The sequence below is a fragment of the Pongo abelii genome, chromosome 10 (assembly GCF_028885655.2).
Source record: "Pongo abelii isolate AG06213 chromosome 10, NHGRI_mPonAbe1-v2.0_pri, whole genome shotgun sequence".
Lineage (NCBI taxonomy): Eukaryota > Metazoa > Chordata > Mammalia > Primates > Hominidae > Pongo > Pongo abelii.
Genome location: NC_071995.2, coordinates 64,278,470 through 64,304,105, shown reverse-complemented (window position 1 = coordinate 64,304,105; position 25,636 = coordinate 64,278,470). Strand labels below are relative to the sequence as shown.

Sequence of the window (25,636 nt, the reverse complement as noted above, 5' to 3'; positions counted from 1 at the left end):
TGCAATAGCTAATTTAATAACATCTATTAGTCACAACAAACTGACATTTATAGAGTGTCTCATACTGATGAATGCCGTCAACCCTCATAATAGCTCCACAGGGAGTTCCACTGTGGTTCCCATTTTATAAATGGTTAAGCGACATGACACAGGTCATATACATAAAGGAGAAGACTTCCTGTCCCACACTTTTTCTCAACCCTGTCCTATTGTCATCCTAACATCCATAATTAGAAGCCATGCTTTTACCCATTTTATAAAACAGAACTATTAGGAATTAAACTTAGCAACAGTTTGACAGTCACAATTTTTGTTTCAGAAACAAAATAAAACTATTTGCTTGTATTAGCATTGAGTATTTGTATTCAAAATAAATGTATTTGCTTTTCAAATAGCAAGGAAGGAAAAACTTCATTAATTAAGACTTGCTTTCTCCTAAATGAAGCTGAATTATTGGGGCTTTGCTTTATTTTAAACAAAATCATCTACATCCATTTATTCACTCAACAAAATTTACTGAGCATTTATGTGTCAAGAGCTTACTTCTTTACAAAATTCTAGAGTGTTCTGCTTTTGATGATTACTAAGTTAGTTCATTTATTTTCAATGTCTCATTTTTTTTGCTAGCAATATTTCTCTTTACCATCAAAGAAAATTATAACTAGTCATTTAATAACTATGTTACAAAACTTAAATACTTATACTTAACCCTAAATCTCATAGAACTTTATACTTACAAGAGTAATGATTAGTTTTAGATGACTGAGAACTGGCATCCTCTTCTGGGAGCCTGACAAAAATAAATGTCTTATCTTGAATTGAGATGGGTAATGTTGGATTATCAGAGATATTTAGTTCTGCATCAAATTTTGGAAATTGGCGTCTTGAGATTCTTGAATAAAGATAACACACACACACAAAGAACATTATCATCCAAAAATGTCTTCATATATGATCAGAGCTAAGGTCCTTATAATAATTAGTATCTATTAATAGATAACAGAGAGAAAAGGTCATCCAGGTATGCATTATAAATAGTAAATGAGTTTTATAATAGAAGACAATAAACTTATGGTACTACACTTTAGCAGTTAGTCCTTAGCAAACTAAAAGGATCAGGAAAAAAAAGATTATCAGAGGATTTACTAGGCACCATTCTGAAAACCTGGTCTATTTATCTCTAGACCACAAAAGAACCATGCAAGGAAGGTATTATCCTTATTTCACAGGTAAACAATGTGAGGTTTAGTCAAGTATAGTGGGCTGCCCAAGGCCACAAAAATAGAAAACAGGAGAATTGGGAGGCAAATAGGCCCATTTGACTCCATATCCCTTTCTATATAAATTAATTTGAACTGGTTCAGGCCTTTTCCATATGTTTACATTATATTCTTCTCCTTTCTTCTCTGTATATTCTGCATATAACCCCACTTTCCCAACTGAACCAAGTATCCACATCTAGTTGCTTCTATTCCTTCCTCATCCTTCTTTCATTCTTATATTTTCCGAGACTAGCACATCATATAAGAAAACCGAGTGAGGTATGGTTATTTGGAAGAAGATTGACTCCTCGAACAGAACTAACAGCAGCCTGGTTATCAGAGGTGGTGGTACTCTACTGTGTCTTCTTCACCCTTTCCCAAACAAAAGTGGAAAGGAACAGAGAGGGAATGAGGCTGTTCTTGCTGGCGATAGCCCAGATTTAATTGGGACCTTAAGAATCATCATAGATTTCCTGTTTTGCTTCTGACCCAAGGCATGTAGCACCTTCTATCTCCAGGAGTGTTTCCCTGGTATATAGCAGGGATCCTTCATAGTCAGTAAATATTTGAGGATTATGGATTAAGATGAAATGATGAAAGGAGCACAGCTAGAACCAAATGATATTGAAAAAGTTACTAAAAGGAACTCCTGAGTTTCAGATACAATTGAGTTCTGAGAAATCTAATATGCTTTAGATTCCTCCAAGTTTCTCGGACTTTAAAACGATCTACCAAAAATGGGGTGGCCTTTAGGTAGAAGCAGAAAGATTACAGGAAAAGAATATTCTACATCCAACTCCATTAGTTTTCTTGATGTCTTAATATGAACCCATACTGTCTACCCTATTCCTGTCAATTCCTCCTCTACTCCCACAATTTTGTCCAATGTAGACAGAGGCTTAGAGAAAGTAGGTTTTGAATATCCTAGTTCAAGCTTGTCTGGCCCACGAGCCACATGAGGCCAAGTATGGGTTTAAATGCAGCCCAACACAAATTCATAAACTTTCTTAAAATATTATGAGATTTTTTATGATTTTTTTTTTTTTTTTTTTTTTTTTTTTGAGACGGAGTCGCGCTCTATCACCCAGGTTGGAGTGCAATGGTGCAATCTCGGCTCACTGCAACTTCTGCCTCCAGAGTTCAAGTGACTCTCCCGCCTCAGCCTCCCGAGTAGCTGGGATTACAGATGCCCACCACCACGCCCAGCTAATTTTTGTATTTTTAATAGAGATGGGGTTTCACCAGGTTGGCCAGGCTGGTCTCAAACTCCTGACCTCAGGTGATCTGCCTGCCTCATCCTCCCAAACTGCTGGGATTACAGGCATGAGCCACTATGCCCAGCTCATTATTATTATTATTATTATTATTATTTCAGCTTATTAGCTATCATTAGTGTTAGTGTATTTTACGTAGGGCCTAAGACAATTCTTCTTCCAGTTTGGCCCAGGGAAGCCAAAAGAATGGACACCCTTCTAGTTTCTGCTACATCCTACTTAGGAGATGTTCAAGCAACAAAACATTTTGTAAAAAAGTAAAAACCAGATATACATTTTGGTACAATGACTAACATAGACTCAGTATTCAAAGGTCCCAGTATAACTAGAGATTTTAATACGGTCACATCAATTAATGATAGGAATATGTTTTGAGAAAAGCATCATTTGGCAATGTTCATCGTTGTGTGAATAGCATAGAGCGTACTCACACACACCTAGATGGTATAGCCTACTATACATCTAGGCTATATGGTACAGCCTATTGCTCCTAGGCTACAAACCTGCACAGCATGCTACTGTACCGAGTGCTGTACCCAACTGTAACACGATGGTAAGTATTTGTGTGTATGTAAACATATTTAAACATAGAAAAGGTACAGTAAAATTATAGTTTTATAATCTTATGGCACCACTGTCATAGATGTGGTCTGTTGTTGACCAAACATTATGTGGCGCATGACTGTATTAAAATAAATGTCATGAAATAATAATGATTGTGATTTTCATATGTATGGATTATGGAGAAACCAAATATCTGAGCTGACAGAGGATAACTCCAAAGGCTTATGCAAAGATGAAGGGAAGAGAAGGGTTCTTTTCTATTTAAGGGAAGTAAGATGCCATGGGTGCCTCTAGGATTCATCTAGGAGTGAAATACCACATTCAATTATTTTGCCTTCAGCTTTCTCCCACAAAAATTAGGGGATATTTCTTCCCCAATTCTCCCTTGCACGTGAATGAACCTATTTCCAAATCTCCATTCCCCTTGGGCTTATTCTAGTCCTTAATTCATATACATACTTTTAAAATCAGGAAACCTCATCCATTTTTAAATTTCAATAATAACTTACGCTGGACCAGTAATGAAAAACATTAACTTTGCTTTTCTAACTGTAGGGCAAAAGGTTTATAGTTGAAGGATGGAAGAGTTTTGCTAAAAGGTACAGTAAATGTATTGTACTAAATCATTCTAATTCAAAAGCCATTTTTTTTTATTTCTAATACAATGACAGAAAATGCAAACTCTTAGTAATATTATACCTTGTAGCATTGTCCACAATTAGCTGAGATTCTGCTCTATGGTTTGTCTTTAGCTCAATAGCACAATTTCTTGACTTAAGAGTCTCAAAAAGATCTTTCAGCAAGTTACCAGGTTCAATACTGGGTAACTGTCTAATGTCACCTAAAAGAAAAAAAAAGAAAAAAAGATACAGTAGCAAGACTTACTTTGAGAAAAAATACCCCCAAGATTGTTTAAAATTATTTAAGAGTTTAAAGTTAAATATTTTACAAAAAACAACATTTAAACAGTATAAGATATAAAAATAGTAATAACACGATAAGATGACAAAATCTAAATTGAACATCTTTCATACCTATAACCACAGGGAAACTGGGTAGAGGCATATGTTTTAGTCAACATATTAGGGGAAAAAAAAAAAAAACAGGCATTAGACATTTGTAGTTAGTCCCTTTTTCAATCATGTTCAATGTCTTACTGAAAGTGGAAGAATCTATAGCCTCAAATAGATAAAATAAGTGTACAAAATATAAAACAAACAAATAAATGCATTTGATAACAGATACATTCCAGTAATCTAATAGTGATGTTCTGCTCTATTAAAAATATTTTTTGCATGCAACAAATAAGCCCTAAATATAAGAAAAACATGTACTGAGAGAAGTAGAGAGAAGGCTTAAGCCATTAATAGAATGAACTGCTTAAAAGACAACCTCAAATACCTAAAAAAGGTAATAATTTTTATATACAACTTGATTCTCCAATTGTGATTTTATTTTTTTCTCCATTAAATCATATGGCCTACAGAGCATGACTACCCAAGAGAATCTAACTGAATCTTATCAGAACTGGAAGAACTTAAGAGGCTGGTGAGTTCTAATTTATTAGCTTAGAATCATAAAATTACTTTTAAGTGGCCTATAATTCAAACTTTTTATTATTTCCAAATGATCCACATCCTGATTTACTCTGAATCTGTGGCACTTTTACTATTTTAATAGCCATCATTTAGGTGATTAGCAGTAGCCCTTAACAACTCTATTTCATTCACATCCCAGCCTGCTAATATCCTGGCCAAAACAAAACAACTCAAGCTGATTAGGAGAGTGGTCAGATTTAACTTCATGTAGCTTTGGTATCTTCATGTAGCTTTGGTATCAGTTCTGGTGTAAACAACCAACTAAATGGTGTAAACAACCAACTAACCACAATACTTTGAAATAAACATCAGAATTCCAACAATATTTTAACTTACCAAGGATAATAAGCTTAGAAAGTTTGGAGTGCTCACACAATAAATTTAAGACCGATTTGAAGATTCCTACAGATACCAAACTCCCTTCATCCACAACCAGAACTCTAACCGAAGAAAATTTCCATGGTTTGTTTGTGGTCATCATTGTTTGAGTCCATGAATAGAAGCTATAATTGACCTACAAGCAAAGTATGGCATTCCTAAAGTCAGGTTATAAAATCTACAAAACCAAAAATTAATAACAAGTTATTTTGAGGCAAAACTCTTAAACTGGCAGGGGTGGGTGGGAAGTAGAGAAACACAAAAGTTATAGGGTTGAATATGCAGAACAGACACACCAAATAAATCTAAAAACAAACAAACAAAAAAATCAGATTGTTCCAAAATCTCAACACTTCCCTCATCGTTCTTAAACACAGAAAGCTCCCTATTCTTTTCCATTCCCAAATAAACCTTCTTGTGGCCATCTGAGATATGCCACTGAAGCTTTTCCCTTCTCCCCCAACCATAGTACTCCATTCTGGAATAAAAGCAGCGCTTTTTCAACCTAATTATGAAAATACTACTTTTTCTTTCAAGTACTCCAAACTTCCTCACCTCAACTTTTTAAAAACTACCACCGCACCACCCCCAACAACAAATAAACAACAAAATTCTTTATTACAAATGTAATACTATTTATTATTTTTTAAATATAGTTGAGAAAAAATTGGTTGTAAAATTACAACCAGAGAACATTCAATATTTTAGTGTATATCATCCCAAAAATGTCTCTACGTCATCAGTATGAACATTTATAGGTTAAGTATCCCTAATCTGCAAATTCAAAATCCAAAATCCTTAACTTTTTGAGCACTGACATAACACTCCAAGGAAACACTCACTGGAGCATTTCAGATTTTCAATGTGTATTATGCACAGATTTTCTAAATGGTATCACACCACATCTTCATCTAATTTTTCTACTAAAACTAGATTCAACTGTCTATTAAGTAAAGCCTTCATATGTCCTACCCAAATGCATCAATTCCCTTCAACAAAACCCCCTATGCTCGCAGTAGCCATGTCTCACAACATTCGGAGTTAGCCATTTCTTTTCTCTTATTTGATATCTTAGAAATGCTGACACTTTCCACTGTATTTCTACTGCTACCAGCTCGATACAGGCTCCATCTATCAGCACCTTGATGACTCCAATAGCTTTGCAGCCAGGTTCCCCCACACACAATCCCAGGATGGGATTGCCCCATAAAATACAGGACATCCAGTTAAATTTGAACTTCAAATACACAATAAATGACTTTAGTATAAGCAAGTCAATGAATTATTTGATACATACTTATACTAAAAAATTACTCATATTTTTATCCACTAAATCTGGCAACCCTAGTCCAAGGATGATAAATGGCAGTCCAGTGCTCTTTCTGTGCTCTTGCACTCTCTCCTGAGCCTAAACATAGCTTCAGAAATATTCTCTCACTCAGCATCCCAAGCAGATATTAAGATACTACCAACTAATCAGAGTTGACATATCGGATCAAACTTGGTAGTGATCCCTTTCGGGTGTCCCCTTCTAATTCAATCCTTCAGACTAATCAGACATGAAGGCATAGTACAAAACAAAAAAATCATAAACTGACCAGAAAACTCTTCCACCGACAAGCTACACTGAACATCTCTAGGTCTCCATTTGTTCCTGTGATAAATAAAGGTAATAGGCAAGATACGATAAGTGGCTCATGGCTCTATGGCTCTATATGATCTTCCTTAAAACTTCTTTCACTCTCTTGCTTAGGAACCTAAATGGCTCCCTAGGAGATCAAGTTCGAGTTTCATTGTTAGTGTGCAGCATCTGTAATAAACGAGGAAATAATGACACCATGGAAAGAACAACAAGCTGGAAGGCCAGAAATCTCCATTTCAAGTCCCAGTTCTACACCTGAGATCTTGGGCAAAATGTTTAACATCCCCACACTTCAACTGGCTTTTCTGTAAATGTGGAGATAACATCACTTTATCAAGGATATAATGAGATAAGTCAAAATACTTTACTAACTTTAAAGTTCGAATTCACCGTCTAACCCAAGTTTAATTTCCACTATTCTGTCAGACACAGGCTTCATTCCAGTCAATGAAGTCACCTCAAAACCCTCCAGGCACACTATGATCATATTCCTCGATGCCTTTGCAAAGGCCTTTCCCCTAAGTCCAATGTCCTTCCCCTCACCTGAGTCTCCATGTTCCTTGGAGTCCAATTCAATGATTACCTTCTTCAGAAATCTTCCAACTACCAAGTTTCTTTATCTAAAAAATGGCAGGTCAGGGCTAGGGCTAGAGGAACCTCTCCAACTCTTTACAAGCTTAAATTCCATGATTCTTAATTATAGCCAATACTATTTTTTTCAAGAATGTTAATTTATTTGAAATTTTTATTATGTGACTACTATTTGTCAGGCACTGTTCTAGGTGGAAGAAATAAAGACTTATTCCAGATGAGCAAAGTCCTCACTTTCATCCTACAAAATATAAGCCTTTTACTTCCATTTCCAATGTTACTCAAAATGTGGTCTATGGACTGTGACATGTTTGTAACCAGCCCCCATGAGAAACACATGTTGTACCAGGATCTAAACTAACTATATCATTATGCCTACACTCTAGTGGGACTGATTTTTTGTTGTTGTTTTTAGACAGGGTCTTACTTTGTCACCCAGGCTGGAGTGCAGTGGTCTAAACACGGCTCACTGCAGCTTCGACCTCACAGCCTCAAACAATCCTCTCACCTCAGCCTCCTGAGTAGCTGGAACTACAGATGCATGCCACCATGCCCACCTAACTTTTTAATTTTTTGTAGAGTTGGGGGTCTCACTATGTTGCCCAGGCAAGTCTCAAACTCCTGAGCTCAAGTGATCCTCCCACTTCAGCCTCCCAAAGTGCTGGGATTACAGACAGGAACCATAGCACTGGGCCCGATAGGTTTTTTTTTTTTTTTTCCATAAGACTTTCTTAATGAAGGAAGCAGTGTACTGATTTACTTCCACCATTAGCTCCTTTCTCATGCAAACTGGTAACAATTTACAGACTGCTGCTTTGAAAAGCATTGATCTAAATGATTAGTTACTGCAAGACAGGGACCCAGGAAACATTCAATAAATTCCTACTGATTGCTTTAAGAAATAAGTTTGTCTTTAAGGTAAATTTTTTTTGTTTGTTTTTTGAGGTGGAGTCTCGCTCTGTTGCCCAGGCTGGAGCACAGTGGTGCAACCTCAGTTCACTGCAACCTCTGCCTCCTGGGTTCAAACGATTCTCCTGACTCAGCCTCCCGAGTAGCTGGGACTACAGGTGCGTGCCACAATGCCTGGCTAATTTTTTGTATTTTTAGTAGAGACAGGGTTCCACCATGTTAGCCAGGATGGTCTCCATCTCCTGACCTGTGATCCGCCCGCCTCAGCCTCCCAAAAGTTCTGGGATTACAGGCGTGAGCCACTGCGCCCAGCCAACAAATGTTTTATCTACAGATGAAATGTCAAAGGTTTTACCTGACACAGTGTGTAGGCATGAAGACCAGTTTTCTGTCTTAGTAAGCCAGCTGCTTTCCCTGTAGGTGCTGTAAGCAAAACTTCTATAGCCTTGCCTGCCTCTAGTTGACTTTGCTCAGTAAAGGTAATCCATTCTTCTGAAGCATTCTGGTCTTGTTCAAAATCTTCACAGGCTTTTTTTACTTCTCTTTCTTCCAACTGCTCCATATGCTTAAAAAGACGGCTAACGATTGTGGTCTTCCCACATCCACCTTTCCCACTTATGACTGTCACAGGATTGGTGCAAATCATTTCCAAAGCAGCCACCTGATCCCGATCCAGTGGAACTTCAACCTGATCCTGATCCAGCTGAACTTCACTTATTTCTGCATTAATTTCATTTTCACCATTAGTCCAAATATGGTCACCACTGTCCTGTGTGTCCACAACATCCACAGGATTTTCTAATCTTACTTCATCAGGTTTGCTCTCATTCCATGCATCATCACTTGAATTCTCAGGTTTTGCGGTGTGAATAGAGGCAAGCACCTTTTCGACATTGACACATAAATGCCAAGGAGGTTTCTTCATCAGGTCACAAATTGAAAAGGCAATGGCTCTTTCAGCATGGTAAAGGTCATAAGGGAAGACACAGGACTTCTCATATGTCACCACACCAATATCCTTCAAAAACTTCAGAGACTCTGAAGCAGCATGAAATGACATATGATCTGACAATGTCAAAGTTAAGTCATTCACTTCAACATATGTGTGCCCATGTTCTCTACATATCTGCTTCAGTCTGGAATACATTATTAATGCATTCTTCTCCAAATCAGTCATCAGCTGGAGAAGAGACTCGCACTGACAAAATGCTATCCAACTTGCCTCACATCGCAAGAGTTTCCACTCTCTGTAGGTTATCTTTAAGAAATAAAGTTCAGGTTGGTTTATAAACATCATAAGTGTTTATGAATATGTTCTTTATTAATAATTTTTTAAATCCCAGAAGACATGAACTTCAACAAAATTTACAGAAAATACCATAGAACATCACTAATTTTCTAACTGGCTGCACCATAATTAGAGATCTATATAATTTTTAAATAAAAATTATATTTTATCACACTAACACACACAGTTTTAAAAGTGAAATAATACTATAAGGCTTATCACAAAAAATATGAATCCTTTCCTTATCCCTTCTCATGCCTTCTAAAGGCAACATCTCCGACACTTTAGTTATTTCTTCCAGAATTTACTTCCATATTTCTAAGTACTATAGATATTTTTCCTTGATTTTTAAAAGATTTTAGATATTTATTATTAACTCCTTACTATGGGAAAGTCTATCTGTATGGAAGGTCACTCTATTTTATATCATTACCTCCACAGGTGTTTCTTTGGTTTCTATATTTGAAAAATGTTGTAGTATACATTTTGTTCAATTTTCGTTAAATAGGTATTTATTATGCTTATGCAAACAGGATTCACAGCTGAGTGACAGGATGTACTCTGTTACATTAAGTTTTCTGTTGAACTCGGTGTGTATCATGAAGTTAACATCTGCCTCATTTTCTTGGCTTGTTTAGTTTTCTATGTGTCTATCAACAATTCTGCCCAAACTCTACAGAAGAGATACAGAACTCCCTTCACTATAATCTACTGAGCACATCCTCTATCGGCTCCATTTTTTCTTAATGGAGACATCACTCCTGAGCCCTCCATACCTTTTATGGGCTGAACTGTGTCCCCCCAAAATTCATATGTTGATGTCCTAACCCCCAATATCCTCAGAATGTGACTATATTTGGAGACAGGGTTTTAAAGAGGTAATTAAGGTTAAATGGGAGCATTCACCTCATTGATGAGGTCCTCGAGATGGGCCCTACTCTAATATGACTGGTATTCTCATAAGAAGAAGAGATTAGGACATAGACTGGCAAAGAAGGAAGGCCATGTGAAGAAACAATGAGAGATAATGACCATCTACAAGCCAAGGAGAGAAGCCTTGGAAGAAATCAACACTGTCCATACCTTGATCTCAGACTTGTAGCCTCCAGAACTGTAAGACAAAAAATTTCTGTTGTTTAAGCCATCCAGTCAGCAGTACTTGTTCTGGCAGCCCCAGCAAACTAATACAATACTTGGATAGTGGTTTACATGCTGAATGGTGAGACCTCAGGCCTCCTTTCGTCATGAGTCCCAGAATGCTGCAACCAGGCTTAAAATCTCCACGTATGATTCTTCTCTGAGAAGAGTAACTGGACAGAAGAAAACACTTCCAGATCCTGACATGGCAGGAAGGAGGGGACTATTCCCTAATGAAAAACCTGACTCACCACCAGATAATCGCTGCCTTATCCTCACCTGGTATCCCCAAGCCTGGATGCTCTCAGTTGAATGGCATCAGGCAAGAGAAACCTCTATCCTCTTGCTAGGGTGGGAAGCAGTAATCACTTAATGCCCACAATGGGGAGAGAATCTGGGACTTCAACAGCTCCTTAAACAGGGGTTCACTTAATCCAGAAGGCAGAAAATACAGTCGCTGATATGTAATGCTTTAATTTTTTTTTTTTTTTTTTTTTTTTTTTAGCAGAGGTAGAAGACCAGGTACGGTAGCTCATGCCTGTAATCCCAGCACTCTGGGAGGCCAAGGCGGGCAGATCACTTGAGGACAGGAGTTCAAGACCAGCCTGGCCAACATGGTAAAACCCTGTCCCTACTAAAAATACAAAAATTATCTGGGTGTGGTGGCACACACCTATAATCCCAGCTATTCAGGAGCTGAGGCAGGAGAATCGCTTGAACCCAGGAGGTGGAGACTGCAGTGAGCAGAGATCACACCATTGCACTCCAGCCTGGGTGGAAAAAGAAAAAGAAAAGAAAAGGGGAGGTAGAGAGAAAGGGATAGTGGCAGGGAAGGAAGAAGGCTGGCCCTAGGATCTTGATAGACATAGCCTCAAACTCACTCGACCACAAAGAAAAACGCAAGGTCTGTGCTTCACCAGGAAGATGGTGAGCCTAGCAAGAGTGAGAGTAAGGGCCTGATCGCATCTCCATTCTACACTGGTAAGGTCTCAATAAATGTTTACTCAATTATATTAGCCTAACACAATGTGTATTGTTAATAATAAAATGTTATATAATTTATTCTTGAAATGTGAACAGGCTCTAAAGACCTCTAAAAGAGCTAAAAAATGATCTTCCCTTCTTAATATCTCTATAAAGAACATTGGATTTTACAGGGCCTTTTTAAACAAAAAGGTAAACTATTATTATCTGCCTTTTACATATCATTGCTCTTCCACTCTTCTCCACTGAATAAATATATATAATAATCTCATGTTCCAGAATCTCATCTTTAAAAGCATACTGAATTTATAGACATTTTATGTATGGGAAAAATTCCTTATTCCGGTATTTCTCAAACTCAGCATCTGCAAACATTCTTGAGGTTCCAAGAATTTTCTCAGAGTTTCTCAATTGTATTTTTCTTGGCAAAACCACCTCATAAGCAAGAACTACCAAGATTAAGTACCACATTTGGTTTCCAATACCACTGGAGCTTCAGTGTGCCCCTTTACTACTCATAGTCTCTAATAATAAGAACAGAAGCGGATTCATTTGTAAATGATGTTAGTGTACAAAATAAAAATCAAATGACATCATGATATACCACATGAATAATGAAAATTGTCAATAGTTCAAACTGGAAGTGGGAAATTGAGTTGCACAGCAGAATGGACCTGCCAAATTTGTAAGAGCTGTTGACCTCAATGAGATCTATATTCAAGTTGCAAATGATAATTTAGTTACAGGACATTTGTCACATTAAATTACATAACTAAATTAATACCGATAATTCGAATGTCATCAATTTTTTTCATTTACAAATTTATGCAACTTTATAAGTTGCATAACAACTTATAAAATGTTCTTATGCTATAGCTTCTTATGCTATAGCCATAAGAAGTTTATGTACAGTTGCAACATTTGAATAAAAATAAATCAATACTGGGGTCCACACAAATTTTTTTCCTTTGAAAGAGAAAGGAAAATTGCCAAATCTGAAACCATGCCTTACACAAGATTACTATATGCTGAGCAAATGTTTTACTTACTTTACTAAATCCAAGTTTCCATGGATGTGTACCTAAAATCTCTTCTATCTCTTTCAACATCTCTTTAGAACCTGACCCTATGATCCATTTAAAGTGTCGAGGCAGAAGAACCGGAAGGAATTCCATTATTTTCGGAAACTGCAAAGCTGTCATTACATTTCTAAATGGAACTACAAGATATCAGAAAGGAACAAAGTAAAACATAAATGAACCCAAAGAATGACTGATTTGAAGTAGTTTCTCATTTTGCACAACTGATTCAAGAAATCCAAGTCAAAAAGAGATTAGTACATTTGCCTTAACCAGTAAGAAAATTTTGATCATGACAATTGCTTTTGTACTGAGATGATTTTCATTGTGTTTAACACCAAAATTTATGTTCTTTAAATGCTTAAATAATGATTTCTTAGCCTTTTGTTTCCTACTGTCTGCACTATAACAGAACAAAAATTCTGACTCAATTATATAAAGATAAATTTAAAGCTAAGGATATAAAATAAATAATTTACATAGTAACCTTTATAATCATTTTCTATAATCATAATCTTTTGTGATTGAAGTCATTCATTGATGTACCATCAAATTTATTTGATACAATTAGGAAATGAAATATTCCATATATATGAATGCCCAAATAACAAACCATATTAAAAATTACTTGAAACCATTTTGGACTGAAGTATTTCCTAAATGTATTATTCACATCCTTGTCGTTCTTCTCTACCTCCTTAAACAGAATCATTTACAACTGATTTTTTTTTTTTTTTTTAACTGAGACAGTGTCTCACTCTGTCACCTAGGCTGGAGTACGGTGGTGCAATCATGGCTCACTGCAGCCTTCATTTCCTGGGCTCAAGTGATCCTCCTGCCTCAGCCTCCCAAGTAGCTGGGACTACAGGTATGTGTCACCACACCTGGCTAATTTTTAAAAAATTTTTTGTAGAGACAAGGTCTCACTACATTGCTCAGGCTAGTCTCGATCTCCTGCGCTCAAGTGATCCTCCTGCCTCAGTCTCCCAAAGTGGGATTACAGACGTGAGCAGCTACCACACCTGGCCAGCAACTGAATTTTTTTTTATTAATGATTCAAGGTAATCTCTGTGAGTACAAAAATTAGAAAGAGAAATAAAAATCACAATTTTAGAGGTGGAAAGGAACCGGAAGATTTTAAAGATCAGCTCATATAATCCCTTCATGTTACAGATGAGAAACCCGAAATGTCAATGGCATACTCCAAAAGCAATATAAACACATTTTTCACCAAATGTTTTTTTAAAAAGAATACTATGCTAGTGGTAACATTTTAAACACTATAGTTATTAAGTATGTCAATTACACTGAAACTTGATGATAAAAATCACACTTACTTGTATTTTCCAGAGGAAGACTCATCTCATTGTCTGGGAACAACTCTTCCTGACCATTCTGTGCAGGCTGCTTGTGATCTTTCTTGCCAGTTTCCTTGTGGAAAGTTCTTAGTGTTTCCCTAAGATTTTCAAAGTTTAAGTTTTCATAGTTTGATACCTCCTTTACCCATGTTAAAAATTTATTAACAACATCACTGGAGACCTCACACTCTTTAAGAAAGAGAGCACAGATATGTTTTTGATTTGGTGGTGACATATCAGACTGCAAAAAGTAAGATGGAAATCCTTGAACTTGATATTGATAGCTCCTTGATCCCACCACAGGCTTTACTTGTACCTTCACTCTCCACCAAGCACCTGTTATCGGAAAACGTCCAAACACTTTACATGTCTCTTGTGTGTTTTCATCACAAATTGAAACTAAAAACAAACAAACAAACAAAAACCCACAAAAGTTAACTCTGGAGATTATTTAGAAACCGTTTCCTCAAAGTTTTATCAAACTTACCACTATCTTTAATCTCCCTACAGCACTCTCTAAAGATGTCTGTTAGGGTGCCTGTAACACTGCATTCTGCCTACCTCTTTTTCTGTCTCCCTCTACTACACTGTAAATACTAAAACAGGACACTGTTTCGTTTGTCTTTGTATTCCAAAACGCAAGCACAGTACACAGCAGGTATCTGCTGTTCCTCTTCTAAAATCAGTCCCCTCTCTGCTACTCTGACTTCAGCCAATACTGGCCTTCATGCAGTTTCTTTAATGCCATGGCCCTTCACTCAAGTTATTCCATCTGCCTTAACTGATCTCCCCTTTACTGTTTACTACATTTACTACAGACCTCAGCTTAACTATCAACTTACTTAGAAAAGTCTTCCCTGAATCTCATGCATAAAACCTTTCAAAGCACTATTTAGCATTCCTTCTAAGCATTTAGTAACATTATAGTTACTTCTGTGATTAAAGAATGTTTGTTTAATACACTAGAGGGTAAGCTTCATTAAGACTGCAACCTTGTTATTTTATTTCTCTAGGTTTTCCCAGCACCAAACACGCTAGCCAGTTGATGATACTTTAGAATGATGACTAAGCCCTCCACAAATACTTGAAACTCTTCTGCCTAAATCTGCACTGTCCACCCACGTGGCTATTTAAATTAAAATGTAATAAAACTTAAAATTTCTCTCCTCAGTTACACTAGCTGGATTTCAAGTTCTAAACAGCTACATATGGCTAGTGGCTATTATGCCAGACAGTGCAGATATAAAACACTGCCATCATCATGGAAAGTTCTACTGAACAGCACCGGTTGGCACATTAAAATATTTTAAGTCTCAGTCACAAAGTACACATAACAGGTATAACTTATAGCACAGGAAACTACCTTATAGCATAGGAAACTACTTATACAAGGTTTACCCGAACCACAAGGTTACTAATACCAGTTAACAATCATCGGTGCACTGAGGTGTTCCTTGTGTTTTGTTTTTCTTTTTCTTTTCTTTCCTTTTTTTTTTTTTTTTTTTTTTGAGATGGAGTTTCGTTCTTGTTGCCCAGGCCAGAGTGCAATGGTGTGCTCTCAGCTCACTGGAACCCCCACCTCCTGGGTTCAAGCAATTCTCCCGCCTCAGCCTCCCAAGTAGCTAGGATTACAGGTGTGCGACATCACGCCGGGCTAATTTTGTAGTTTTGTTGTTGTTGTTGTTGTTTTACTAGAGACAGGTTTCACCATGTTGGTCAGGCTGCTCTCGAACTCCTGACCTCAAGTGATCCACCTGCCTCGGCCTCCCAAAGTGCGTGAGCCACCGCGCCCGGACTGTTTTGTTTTTCCAAGAAGCTGAGGAAGAACCACGTATTTGACTCCAGGCAATATAGGATAATGTATTACAAGTTCTCATTCTATAGAACTTGAGGATAAGTGGTCAGAAAGAAAAATAAAAGTTCCGATTCTGGGTGAAAATAGAGACTCAACATCCACTGTTTCCTCAAGCGTAAAACTACCTCGAAGGACGAACATTAAAATGAGAATAATTAAAAAAAAAAAAAAAAAGGGCAACCCGCTCGGGTCCCCTTCCACACTGTGGAAGCTTTGTTCTTTCGCTCTTTGCAATAAATCTTGCTGCTGCTCAAAAAAAAAACCACATAGTATGTGTCCAATTAAAGTCACTGCTATTATTATAGCTATAATTTTACCCTTAGTAGGATGAAGCAGCTAGACCACTGAGAAGCTAAATCTGTTAGCACGACTGGGTGCCTTGCTCAGGGCAAAGCCAGAATGGGAAGCGCTACGTTGGACCTTCCAACCCCATCCCCCGGGCAGGCGGCTTCCTCACCGCGGAGGCAACCGGGGAGGCTGCCAGCCTTTACGCCCCCACTGCAGAGCTCCTCGGCGTCGATGAACACGGACTCTTCATCCTCCTCCACGTCGTCGTTTAGGTAGTCGTCGTCCTCCTCCACCAGATCCCTGGGTGGGAGCAGAGGTCCCTGAAGTTGGCGCAGGTACCGACTCGACCTGGCCATGCTTCTCCTGAACTCAACCCAAACAACTCGGGAAAACCCTGGCTAACTGCATGGTCATGATCAGCCAATCAGTTCCACGACTGTAAGGCCATCAACTTCCGGGAACGGCCTGGCGGCCGCCAGCGTACGTAAAGCCTAGGCGACAGCGAAACTCCGCCCCAAGTTTCCAGGAATTGCCGAGGGGAGGGCATGTGGAAGCGGCGGGGCCATGCGGGTTAGGGGCGGGGAAGGGAGAGCGAGGGGCGGGGAGATGGGCGGGGCTTCCGCTCCTTTCGGAGCCTGGTGCCGGGCGGTGATTATCAGGAAGGTGCTGGGACGAAATCAGCGCTGGGGAGTGACAGGCGTTACACCTGCAGAACCGCCAGTGCACGGCATCTCCTGCGGAGAGAGAACGCGGAGAAAGTTCACTTCTGCTGAGCTTGAAGAACCTGGAAAAGCAACCCCCACCCCAGCCTCCCCAAAACGAAAGTATAGCAGATGCCCTTCTGGAATCGGATCTAGGGCAGGGACCTAGAATTCTGTCTTTTTAATGTACATTCCGGGCTGTCCATTTTGATGCTCAGCTAGGTTTGGACACCACTGGATTAGATGACATTCAAAGTTATTTTTATCCTTTCCTCTGGGAGTACACACTGGTCTCCCAAACTTATTTAAGCTGGGCTGCTGCCTGCTGACAGTGGGGCAAAAGTGTCTCTTTGCAGCCCAGAGTATAGACAGGAATAGGGGAAGGGAAATAGAAGAGAAAGGAACGTGGTTTTAAAAACTATTATGGGGCTATGATTCTCTTACTTGATGAGGATGGTACTTGAAAGTCTTGGTACTATTTAAGAAATACCATAAATATATTACTATATTACTGTATTGATACTGTTTATTTTGGGATTATTCTCTTAATAATAATCCTGAAATAACTAAACATACACTATTTACTAAATCCAAAAGCACCTGATGCTATATTTAAATATATATAAACGACAACCAGCACCAAATATTTAAGAAAAATGTATAGGAGAAAATATAAAAATTGATTTTTTTTCCTTTGGGTACCAATTGAAAAATGCCCACTTTTATTGCTTTTAAAAGAAATACTGTTGCAGCTGACAAAACACCAGTGTTTCCAAGGATTGGCTATATAAGGTTGAATTCCTTTGACATTCACGTGGCTTCTGTTTCCACCACAACATTGAATCTCCTCTGACAAATGTCACACTTACTGTCCTCTTCGTTTCAAAAACCAGTGGATACTTTTCAGCCTTTGTTTTATGTGACCTCTCAGCAGTATTTGATACTGATAAGTATTTTCTTCCTGTAGCATTCTGCTGCCGGGGCTTTTGCAGCTTGCCTTCTCAGATTTTTCTCCTTTCTGGCTATTTACAGTCTTGGACCCCTCTGCTTGCCTGTAAGTACTGTTATTCCCCAAGCCTCCATCCTAAGCATCTTCTTGCTCTATAATCCTTTCCTCAATCATCCTTCACCTACATGCTAATGACTCAGCCTAATCTGATCTCCAAACCATACAAACAACTGCCTAAACACTGTCAGTCACTACTGGATGCCCCTTGGCTACTTAAGACTCAGCATATCTAAACTGCAACTTATCATTGGCTTCCCAAATCTGGGTCACTTATGTGTATATACATGGGATATTCTTGTTACCAACATGATGACTTGGGCACAAGAATCAACTCTAGATCTCTAGATGTTAAACTTCTTTTTTTCTTTCTCTCTCTCTTTTTTTGGGGGGGAGGGGGACAAGGTCTCACTGTGTTGCTCAAGCTGGTCTTGAACTCCTAAAGTCAAGTGATTCTCCTGCCTCAGCCTAGCAAAGTGCTAGGATTACAGATGTGAGCCACTACACACAGCACAGGTGTTCAACTCCCCCTCCCTTTTTTTTTTTTTTTTTTTTTTTTTTTTGAGACAGGTCTATAGTGGCACTGTCTCAGCTCACTGAGGCCTTGACCTCCCAGCAGGCTCAAGTGATCTTCCCATATCAGCCTCTCAAGTAGCTGGGACCACAGGCTCATACCACTAAGCCCAGCTAATTTTTTGCAATTTTTTATAGAAACAGGGTTTCGCCATGGTGTCCAGGCTGGTCTCGAACTCCTGAACTCAAGTGATCTGCCGGCTTTGGCCTCCCAAAGTGCTGGGATTACAGGCGTGAGCCATTGCACCTGGCCACTATATGTTCAGCTTCTATTCATATAGTTCAATTGCATTTTATTGGATAGTGTAGATAGGAATTTAGGATGATAAGAATCTTACTTCTTTACCTATTGTTTTCTCATTCTTTAAAAAAAAAAGTTAACAATTCTGGCTTTCTGGATACCATCTTTACCATACATAGTAAGCGGTGGTACTCAAATCTGGCTGTGCATCAAAATCACTTGGGATGTGTTCTAAAATTGAGATACCTGGATCTACCCTGAAGCTACACTTCCCAAAACACAAAACAACATAGACATAGGTTATCTACTGTGTGATTTTTGTAATAGCAAATTATTGGAAATAGCAGAGATGTTGAACAGCAAGAGACTAATGAAATAAACTGTAGTACATCCACACAATGGAGTATTCTTCAGCTATTTTTTAATAAAAAGAAAGAAAGATTGCTACAAATTGGTAGGGAGTAGTTTCCAAGATACTGTTTTAAATAAGAGAAAGCAAGATGTAAAACAATGCATATCACTTTCTTTGTATGTGTCAGTGTTGCCAAAAAAAAAAAAAATCACATGAAAGATAAACCACAAGTTAATGAAAATAGCCAGGAATGGTGGCTCGTGCCTCTAATTCCAGCACTTTCAGAGGCCAGGGTAGGAGGATTGCTTGAGCCCAGGAGTTTCAGACCAGGTTGGGCAACATAGCAAGACCTTGTCTCAAAAAAAAATAAATAAATTAGCCAGACACAGTGGCGTGTGCCTGTAGTCCAGCTACCCTGGAGGCTGATGTGAGAGGATTGCATGAGCCCGGGGGGTTGAGGCTGCAGTGAGCCAGAAGAAGGTGAAGGAGGAGAAGGAGGAGGAGGAGGGGGAGGGGGAGGGGGAAGAAATTGATGAAAATGGTTACCCACAGAGGGGATGGAAACATAATAGGACAGAAAGGGGACAGGGACAAGAGCTCTGAGATTAATTTATTATGTAGTTTGACTTCTGAATCATGTAAATGTTTTACACATTCAAAAAATAAAAGAAACAAAAGCAAAACAGAAAATTGAACACAAATAGAAACAAACAAATCTATCAAGTGAATTGCATAACCACTAAGAGAAAATAATTATTTCAAGTTATGTTTCAATACTTTGGATAAATATTTTAAGTTACTCTAACTGTACACCCCAGTCGGTTATACTCTGCAGACAAAAGATCTACAAAATGATCTTAAACTTCACTCATTATGGTTAATGTTTGCTGTAATATTGTTAGTGTAATTTTGAAATTATATATTGTAGGATAAAGAAAATAAGTAAATGTATTCATATTTTATTAAAAGTTTTAAATGTACATGGAAAGAAATACAAATGTAAAATAAAATAAGTTGAAAAAAAGCTCCTACAACATTAAACTGGAATTGAAAATATCAATATGGGCTTGTGATTTCTTAAAATGTATTATCTAGTTCTGTGTACCAAAAGGACCTGAAAGCAATGTAACCCCAGTAACTCTGATCACACTCACCATCTCAATTTTCTTTGTTTGTTTGTTTGTTAGACAGGGTTGTGCTAGAATTCAGTCTCACAATCATAGCTCACTGTGACCTTGAACTCCTGGCCTCAAGTGATCTTTCTGCCTCCCCCTGCCCAAAGTGTTGGGATTACAGGCCACTGCACCCAGCCTAATCTTGGTTTTTTAATCTGGGTGACTTTTTGTTTTCGAGAGCAAGGACCAGCCAGGTGTGGTGGCTCACGCCTGTAATCCCAGCACTTTGGGAGGTCGAGGTGGGCAGATGATTTGAGATCAGGAGTTCGAAACCAGTCTGGCTAACATGGCAAAACCCCATCTCTACTAAAAATATAAAAATTAGCCAGGCATGGTGGTGCGTGCCTGTAATCCCAGCTACTTGGGAGGCTAAGGCAGGAGAATTGCTTGAACTGGGGATGTGGAGGTTGCAGTGAGGCAAGATGGTGCCACTGCAGTGAAAAAAAAAAAAAAAAAAAGGAAAATTATAGTATCAAAAGGAATAGTGACTGCACTTGATTATAACATGCTAAGTAAATTAAAATTCACATGTTAATTGTGATAGTTAAAAAAAGAGAGAGAGAATTGCCAGTTAATAAGAATTTTTAAGAAGAAATTATAAAAATAGAAACCAGCATTTTGCAACCCCCCAAAGTAATGACTGATTCAAGCAAGTATCACCAAAGGATATGAACATCACTGGGGAACTGATAGTCTCCTGGCAGTAATAGATTACGAATTGCAAAGGGAAAAGTGTACCTATACAGTGAAGATACTTGTCACTCACTCTTTAATCAAGTTATCAAACACAGTGTCAATAATGGGACACAACTGATGTGTATTTCATGCTATGATGCAATAAGATATACATAAAATTATCTATTAAGTATTCTTACCAAAAGTATTTAACCTGATTTTAATCAAGGCTCTAGACCAGTACTGTTCAATAGAGATATCATATGACCACATGTGTAATTTAAAAGTTTCTAGTGGCCACATTGAAAAAAGAAACAGGTGACATTTTAATGATACATTTTATTTAATCCAACATATCCAAAATAGTATTTCAACATGGTAATCAATATAAAAATTATTAACAAAATATTTTACATTCTTTTTTTTTATCCTGAGTCTTTAAAATCTGGTCTGTATTTTACCCTTACTGCACACTTCGATTTGAACTAGTCACATTTCAAGGGCTCGAAATCCATGTGTCTAGTGACTACCATATTAGACAGCACAGTTGTAGACCAAATTTCCAATTTGCCCCAAATTCAAGGAAGTGAGGTACCAACTGAATGATACCATAAGGAAATAGAAAGATCTAGAACAGAGGTGACAAAACTTCATTTTGCAAAGGGACAGATAGTAAATATTTCAGGCTTTGCACACTATATATGGTCTCCATCACATAATACTCCTCCACCTCCTCCTTCCTTCTCTTCTCCCTCTTCTTTTTTTATAACCCTTTAAATATGTAAAGACTATTCTTAGCTCTACGGCTGTACAAAAACAGGCTGTAGTTTTCCCACACTGGATCTAGAATATGGGACATTCTACAAGACAACTGACCTGGATATTCCAAAACATCAATGTCATAGAGAAAAAATTTGGGATTCCAGGATTGCTGGTGGCCAGTCAGTGAAGTTGAAGTTGAAGGTATAAGGAATGGGTGTGAGATGAGGCTGGTAGGAAGTGGGTGGCAGCCAGAACTTGCAGTGTTTCAGGAGGCCACGGCAAGGTCAGCAAGATGCCACTAGAGGTTTTAAACAGAAGCTTAACCATTCTTTTCTGAAAACATGGCTATTCATCTCCCATAAACTAAACTTTCATTGCAATGTCCCCTTGAAAGTTATCCTGGGAAATGGTTATTAAATAAATCAATTAATCTGAATCATGAAGCAATACCTTTCAGTATCTCATACATAATGCTTCTCACTTGGAAGATTTTTTTCCTGTGTTACATAATGTGTTTTCTAGTCATGTCAGAAATATATTTGTTTTAATGTGCCTGGCTGGCATCAAGGCAATTAACACACTGTGAAGTGATCATTAGTAAAACCTAAACATTGTATTGGGGGAATGGAGAGGGAATAAGATTTAGTAATCTGTTTAATTACTGTGATGAGGCAAAGGATGCAATTAAGGTGCAGTCATGATAATGACAGTTTCACAGTTATATTGAAAGCGCTACATATTAATTTATCCTGGTAAATGTTTAAACTAGTATTTTGTCTGTTTTGTTTGTAAAAGTGGGATCCAAAGTGGTATGATAAAGACAACAAATGAGTCAATAATACAGTACCATAGAGACACAATTACATACAGAGTAGAAATTATAATAAAGACATGTTAGATTACATTCAGTCAACAGACATACATACAAACAGCATGTAGCACTAGTATCCACTGATAGTGAATTCCCCTCTTTCTAGACACACAGTAGCATTGTACTTCCCCATCTATTTGAAATTCATCATGACCATCTGACTTACTTTGGCCAATGAAATGAGAGCAACATGTCACTTCAGGGTAGAAGCATTTAATTGGGGGTGACCAATTCTCAACCTCTTATTATTTCTTGCTTTGTGAGGTTCAACAGTGAGTCATTATATAATGAACAACTGCCCTGGAGAGTTATGTGAACCACAGTAGATTTCAAACTAATGAGAATAAATCTTTGTTGTATGAATGCACTTAATGCCCTGGGGTTGTGGAATTGTTTCTTAAGTCATCAGAACCTAGCCTATCCTTCCTCACACAATAGTGATCATGTAATAGTTGCGTTTGGTGGATACAGTTGAAAGACATAAGGAAACAGTAATGGCCCTTGCCAAAAAGTTTCTATAATTTAATTGAGAAGATATGTATATTGAAAGTTAATGAAACCAGGGACTTGATAACTGCATTGATTCAGAGGAACTTTGAATGCTAAAACACTGTGATAGCATTGTGCAGTACTAAAAGGGATATAAGGAGGCAGAAAGCCCTAGCCACAAAAAGCTGATACTACAGTCATGTGTGGCTGGGTGTGGTGGCTCAAGTCTATAATCCCAGCACTTCGGGAGGCTGAAGAGGGAGGATTGCTTGAGCCCAGGAGTTTGATACCAGCCTGGGCAACATAGCAAAACCTGTCTCTACAGAAATTAGCCAGGCATGGTGGTGCACACCTGTGGTCCCAGTTACTGGGAGGTGAGAGGTGGGAAGTCAAAGGATTGCTTGAGCCCAGGAGGCAGAGATTGCAGTAAGCCAAGATCACACAACTGCACTCCAGCCTGGGTGACAGAATGAGAACCTGTCTCAACAAAACGAAACAATACAGTCATATGTCACCTAACGATAGGGGTACATTCTCAGAAATGTATCCTTAGGTGATTTCATCATTGCACAAACACCATAGAGTGTACAAATCTAGCTCTATAACCTACTACATACCTAGGTCATATGGTATAGCCTATCGTTCCTGGGCTATAAACCTGTACTGCATGTTACTGTACTGAATCCTGTAGGCAACTCTAGGTCAATGGTATTTGTGTATCCAGATATGAGAAAGCTATGTAAAAATATGTTATTATAATCTTATGAGACCACCACTATTAATGCAGTCCATCATTAACCAAAACATTGTTATATGTGGTGAATAACTCTTCCATAATTCTCTTACTGGGAATACAGATTCTTAGGAGTAAGTGGTAATATACCAGAAGGAACAAAAGACTCAAGATAAATGCATTCTGGTGTCCAATTGACTCGTATTATATTACTGAATACATTGTTGGGTTTTTTTTTGAGACAGAGTTTCGCTCTTGTCACCCAGGCTGGAGTGCAATGGTATGATCTCGGCTCACTACAATCTCTGTCTCCCAGATTCAAGTAATTCTCCTGCCTCAGCCTCCTGAGTAGCTGGGATTGCAGGTGCCCGCCACCACACCTGGCTAATTTTTTTATTTTTTATTTTAGTAGGGACGGGGTTTCCCCATGTTGGCCAGGCTGGTCTTGAACTCTTGACCTCAGGTGATCCACCCACCTCGGCCTCCCAGTGTGCTGGAATTACAAGTGTGAGCCACAGCACCTAGCCAATACATTGTTTTTATATTAAAACAAATAAGGATATATTATGTAAAATGAAAAATTGACATGAATAAGGTAAAGAATAAAACTTAAAAGTAAGTCTACCTTTGAGGGGACAGGTTGGTTGGGCAATACTTCAAGATTCCATAGGGCATTCATGCCTTCTTCCTGGACGTATGTGTGTTTCAGTGGAAATGTTGATATAATTAATTAACACTGTGTTAAGCCTTTGCCTTTAAATGTTACAAAGTAATGACCCCAATCACCTTAATTACAATTCAATTTACTTTACATTATTATGCATGTTTTTACCCATACTAAAACATTTGTAGGGCTAAATTCATGCCTTTATATTTCTGTTTCAGTATATGAGTTTGTAAGTTGTAGGAGAGTATGTTCATTAAAAATTACTACCTTGGCCAGGTGCAGTGGTTCACGCCTGTAATCCCAGCTACTAGGGAGGCTGTGGCAGGAGAATCACTTGGAGGTGGAGGTTGCAGTGAGCTGAGATCGTGCCACTGCACTCCTATCTGGGTGACAGAGTGACACTCCGTCTCAAAAAATAAAAATAAAAACAAAAGTACTGCCTCCCAGTGAGCACGGTGGCTCACACTAGTAATTCCAGAGTTGTGGGAGGCCGAGGTGGGAGGAGTGCTTGAGGCCAGGAGTTTGAGACCAGCCTGAGCAACAAAGAGAGACCCCATCACCACACACACACACACACACACAAATTAATAAGCTGGGCATGGCGGTGCAAACCTATAGTCCCAGCTACTTTGGAGGCTGAGGCAGCAGGATCATTTGAGGCCAGAAGTTCAAGACTTCAGTGAGCTATGATTGTGCCATTGCACTCCAGCCCAGGTGACATAGTGAGACCCTAACCCAAAAAAATAGATGAAAGAAAAGAAAAGGAGAAAAAGAAAAAGAAAAAGAACTGCCTTCCTAAATACATTTTCTGGAAGCTCCTTTCCTAACAAACATGCCATGGTTGCAGTGAGCACTAAAACAAAAATGCATCAACTCTGCTACCACAGAGAGATGGAGCTGGGGATCAATTTCTAGCTGATCATGTTGGTCTTTGTTAGGCATTTTATGAAAACTATTTATCTCATCCTATATGATAAGTATAACTTTTTAAAAAGCAAACATTTGCAGAGTATTACTAAGAAGTAGATGACTACAACTCATTTATTCAGTCAGTACATCTTTTAGGATAGTTACTGTTCTGGGTACTGGAGAATAACAGTAAACAAAGCAGACCAAGTCCTTGTACATCCTAAGAAGGAGCAACGATCCATCCTAAGAAGGAGCAAGGATCCATCCTAAGAAGG

General features: G+C 38.3%; 1 protein-coding gene and 1 long non-coding RNA gene across 5 annotated transcripts in view; one reads left to right on the top strand and one right to left on the bottom strand.

Annotated features, from left to right (window-relative positions):
- HELB (DNA helicase B) overlaps positions 1 to 16,685 on the bottom strand; it is a 51,047-nt gene extending 34,362 nt beyond the window's left edge. The window contains exons 1-7 of one of the 4 annotated variants that reach the window (XM_009247998.4): positions 16,377 to 16,685; positions 14,044 to 14,463; positions 12,677 to 12,846; positions 8,574 to 9,476; positions 5,035 to 5,212; positions 3,800 to 3,941; positions 738 to 892 (exon numbers count right to left, since the gene is read on the bottom strand). In XM_009247998.4, the coding sequence (XP_009246273.3) occupies positions 738 to 892; positions 3,800 to 3,941; positions 5,035 to 5,212; positions 8,574 to 9,476; positions 12,677 to 12,846; positions 14,044 to 14,463; positions 16,377 to 16,563 (2,155 nt within the window). In that variant the 5' untranslated portion in view covers positions 16,564 to 16,685. Of the gene's footprint in view, positions 1 to 737; positions 893 to 3,799; positions 3,942 to 5,034; positions 5,213 to 8,573; positions 9,477 to 12,676; positions 12,847 to 14,043; positions 14,464 to 15,427 lie in introns of all 4 variants that reach the window. The other 3 variants (XM_054527389.2, XM_054527390.2, XM_054527392.2) reach the window with 3 other exon arrangements.
- On the top strand, positions 4,209 to 7,300 carry LOC134759514 (uncharacterized). The gene is made up of 2 exons (XR_010135793.1): positions 4,209 to 4,648; positions 6,830 to 7,300. It is a non-coding gene; the product is annotated as an uncharacterized LOC134759514 (long non-coding RNA).
- Positions 16,686 to 25,636: the final 8,951 nt, after the last annotated feature.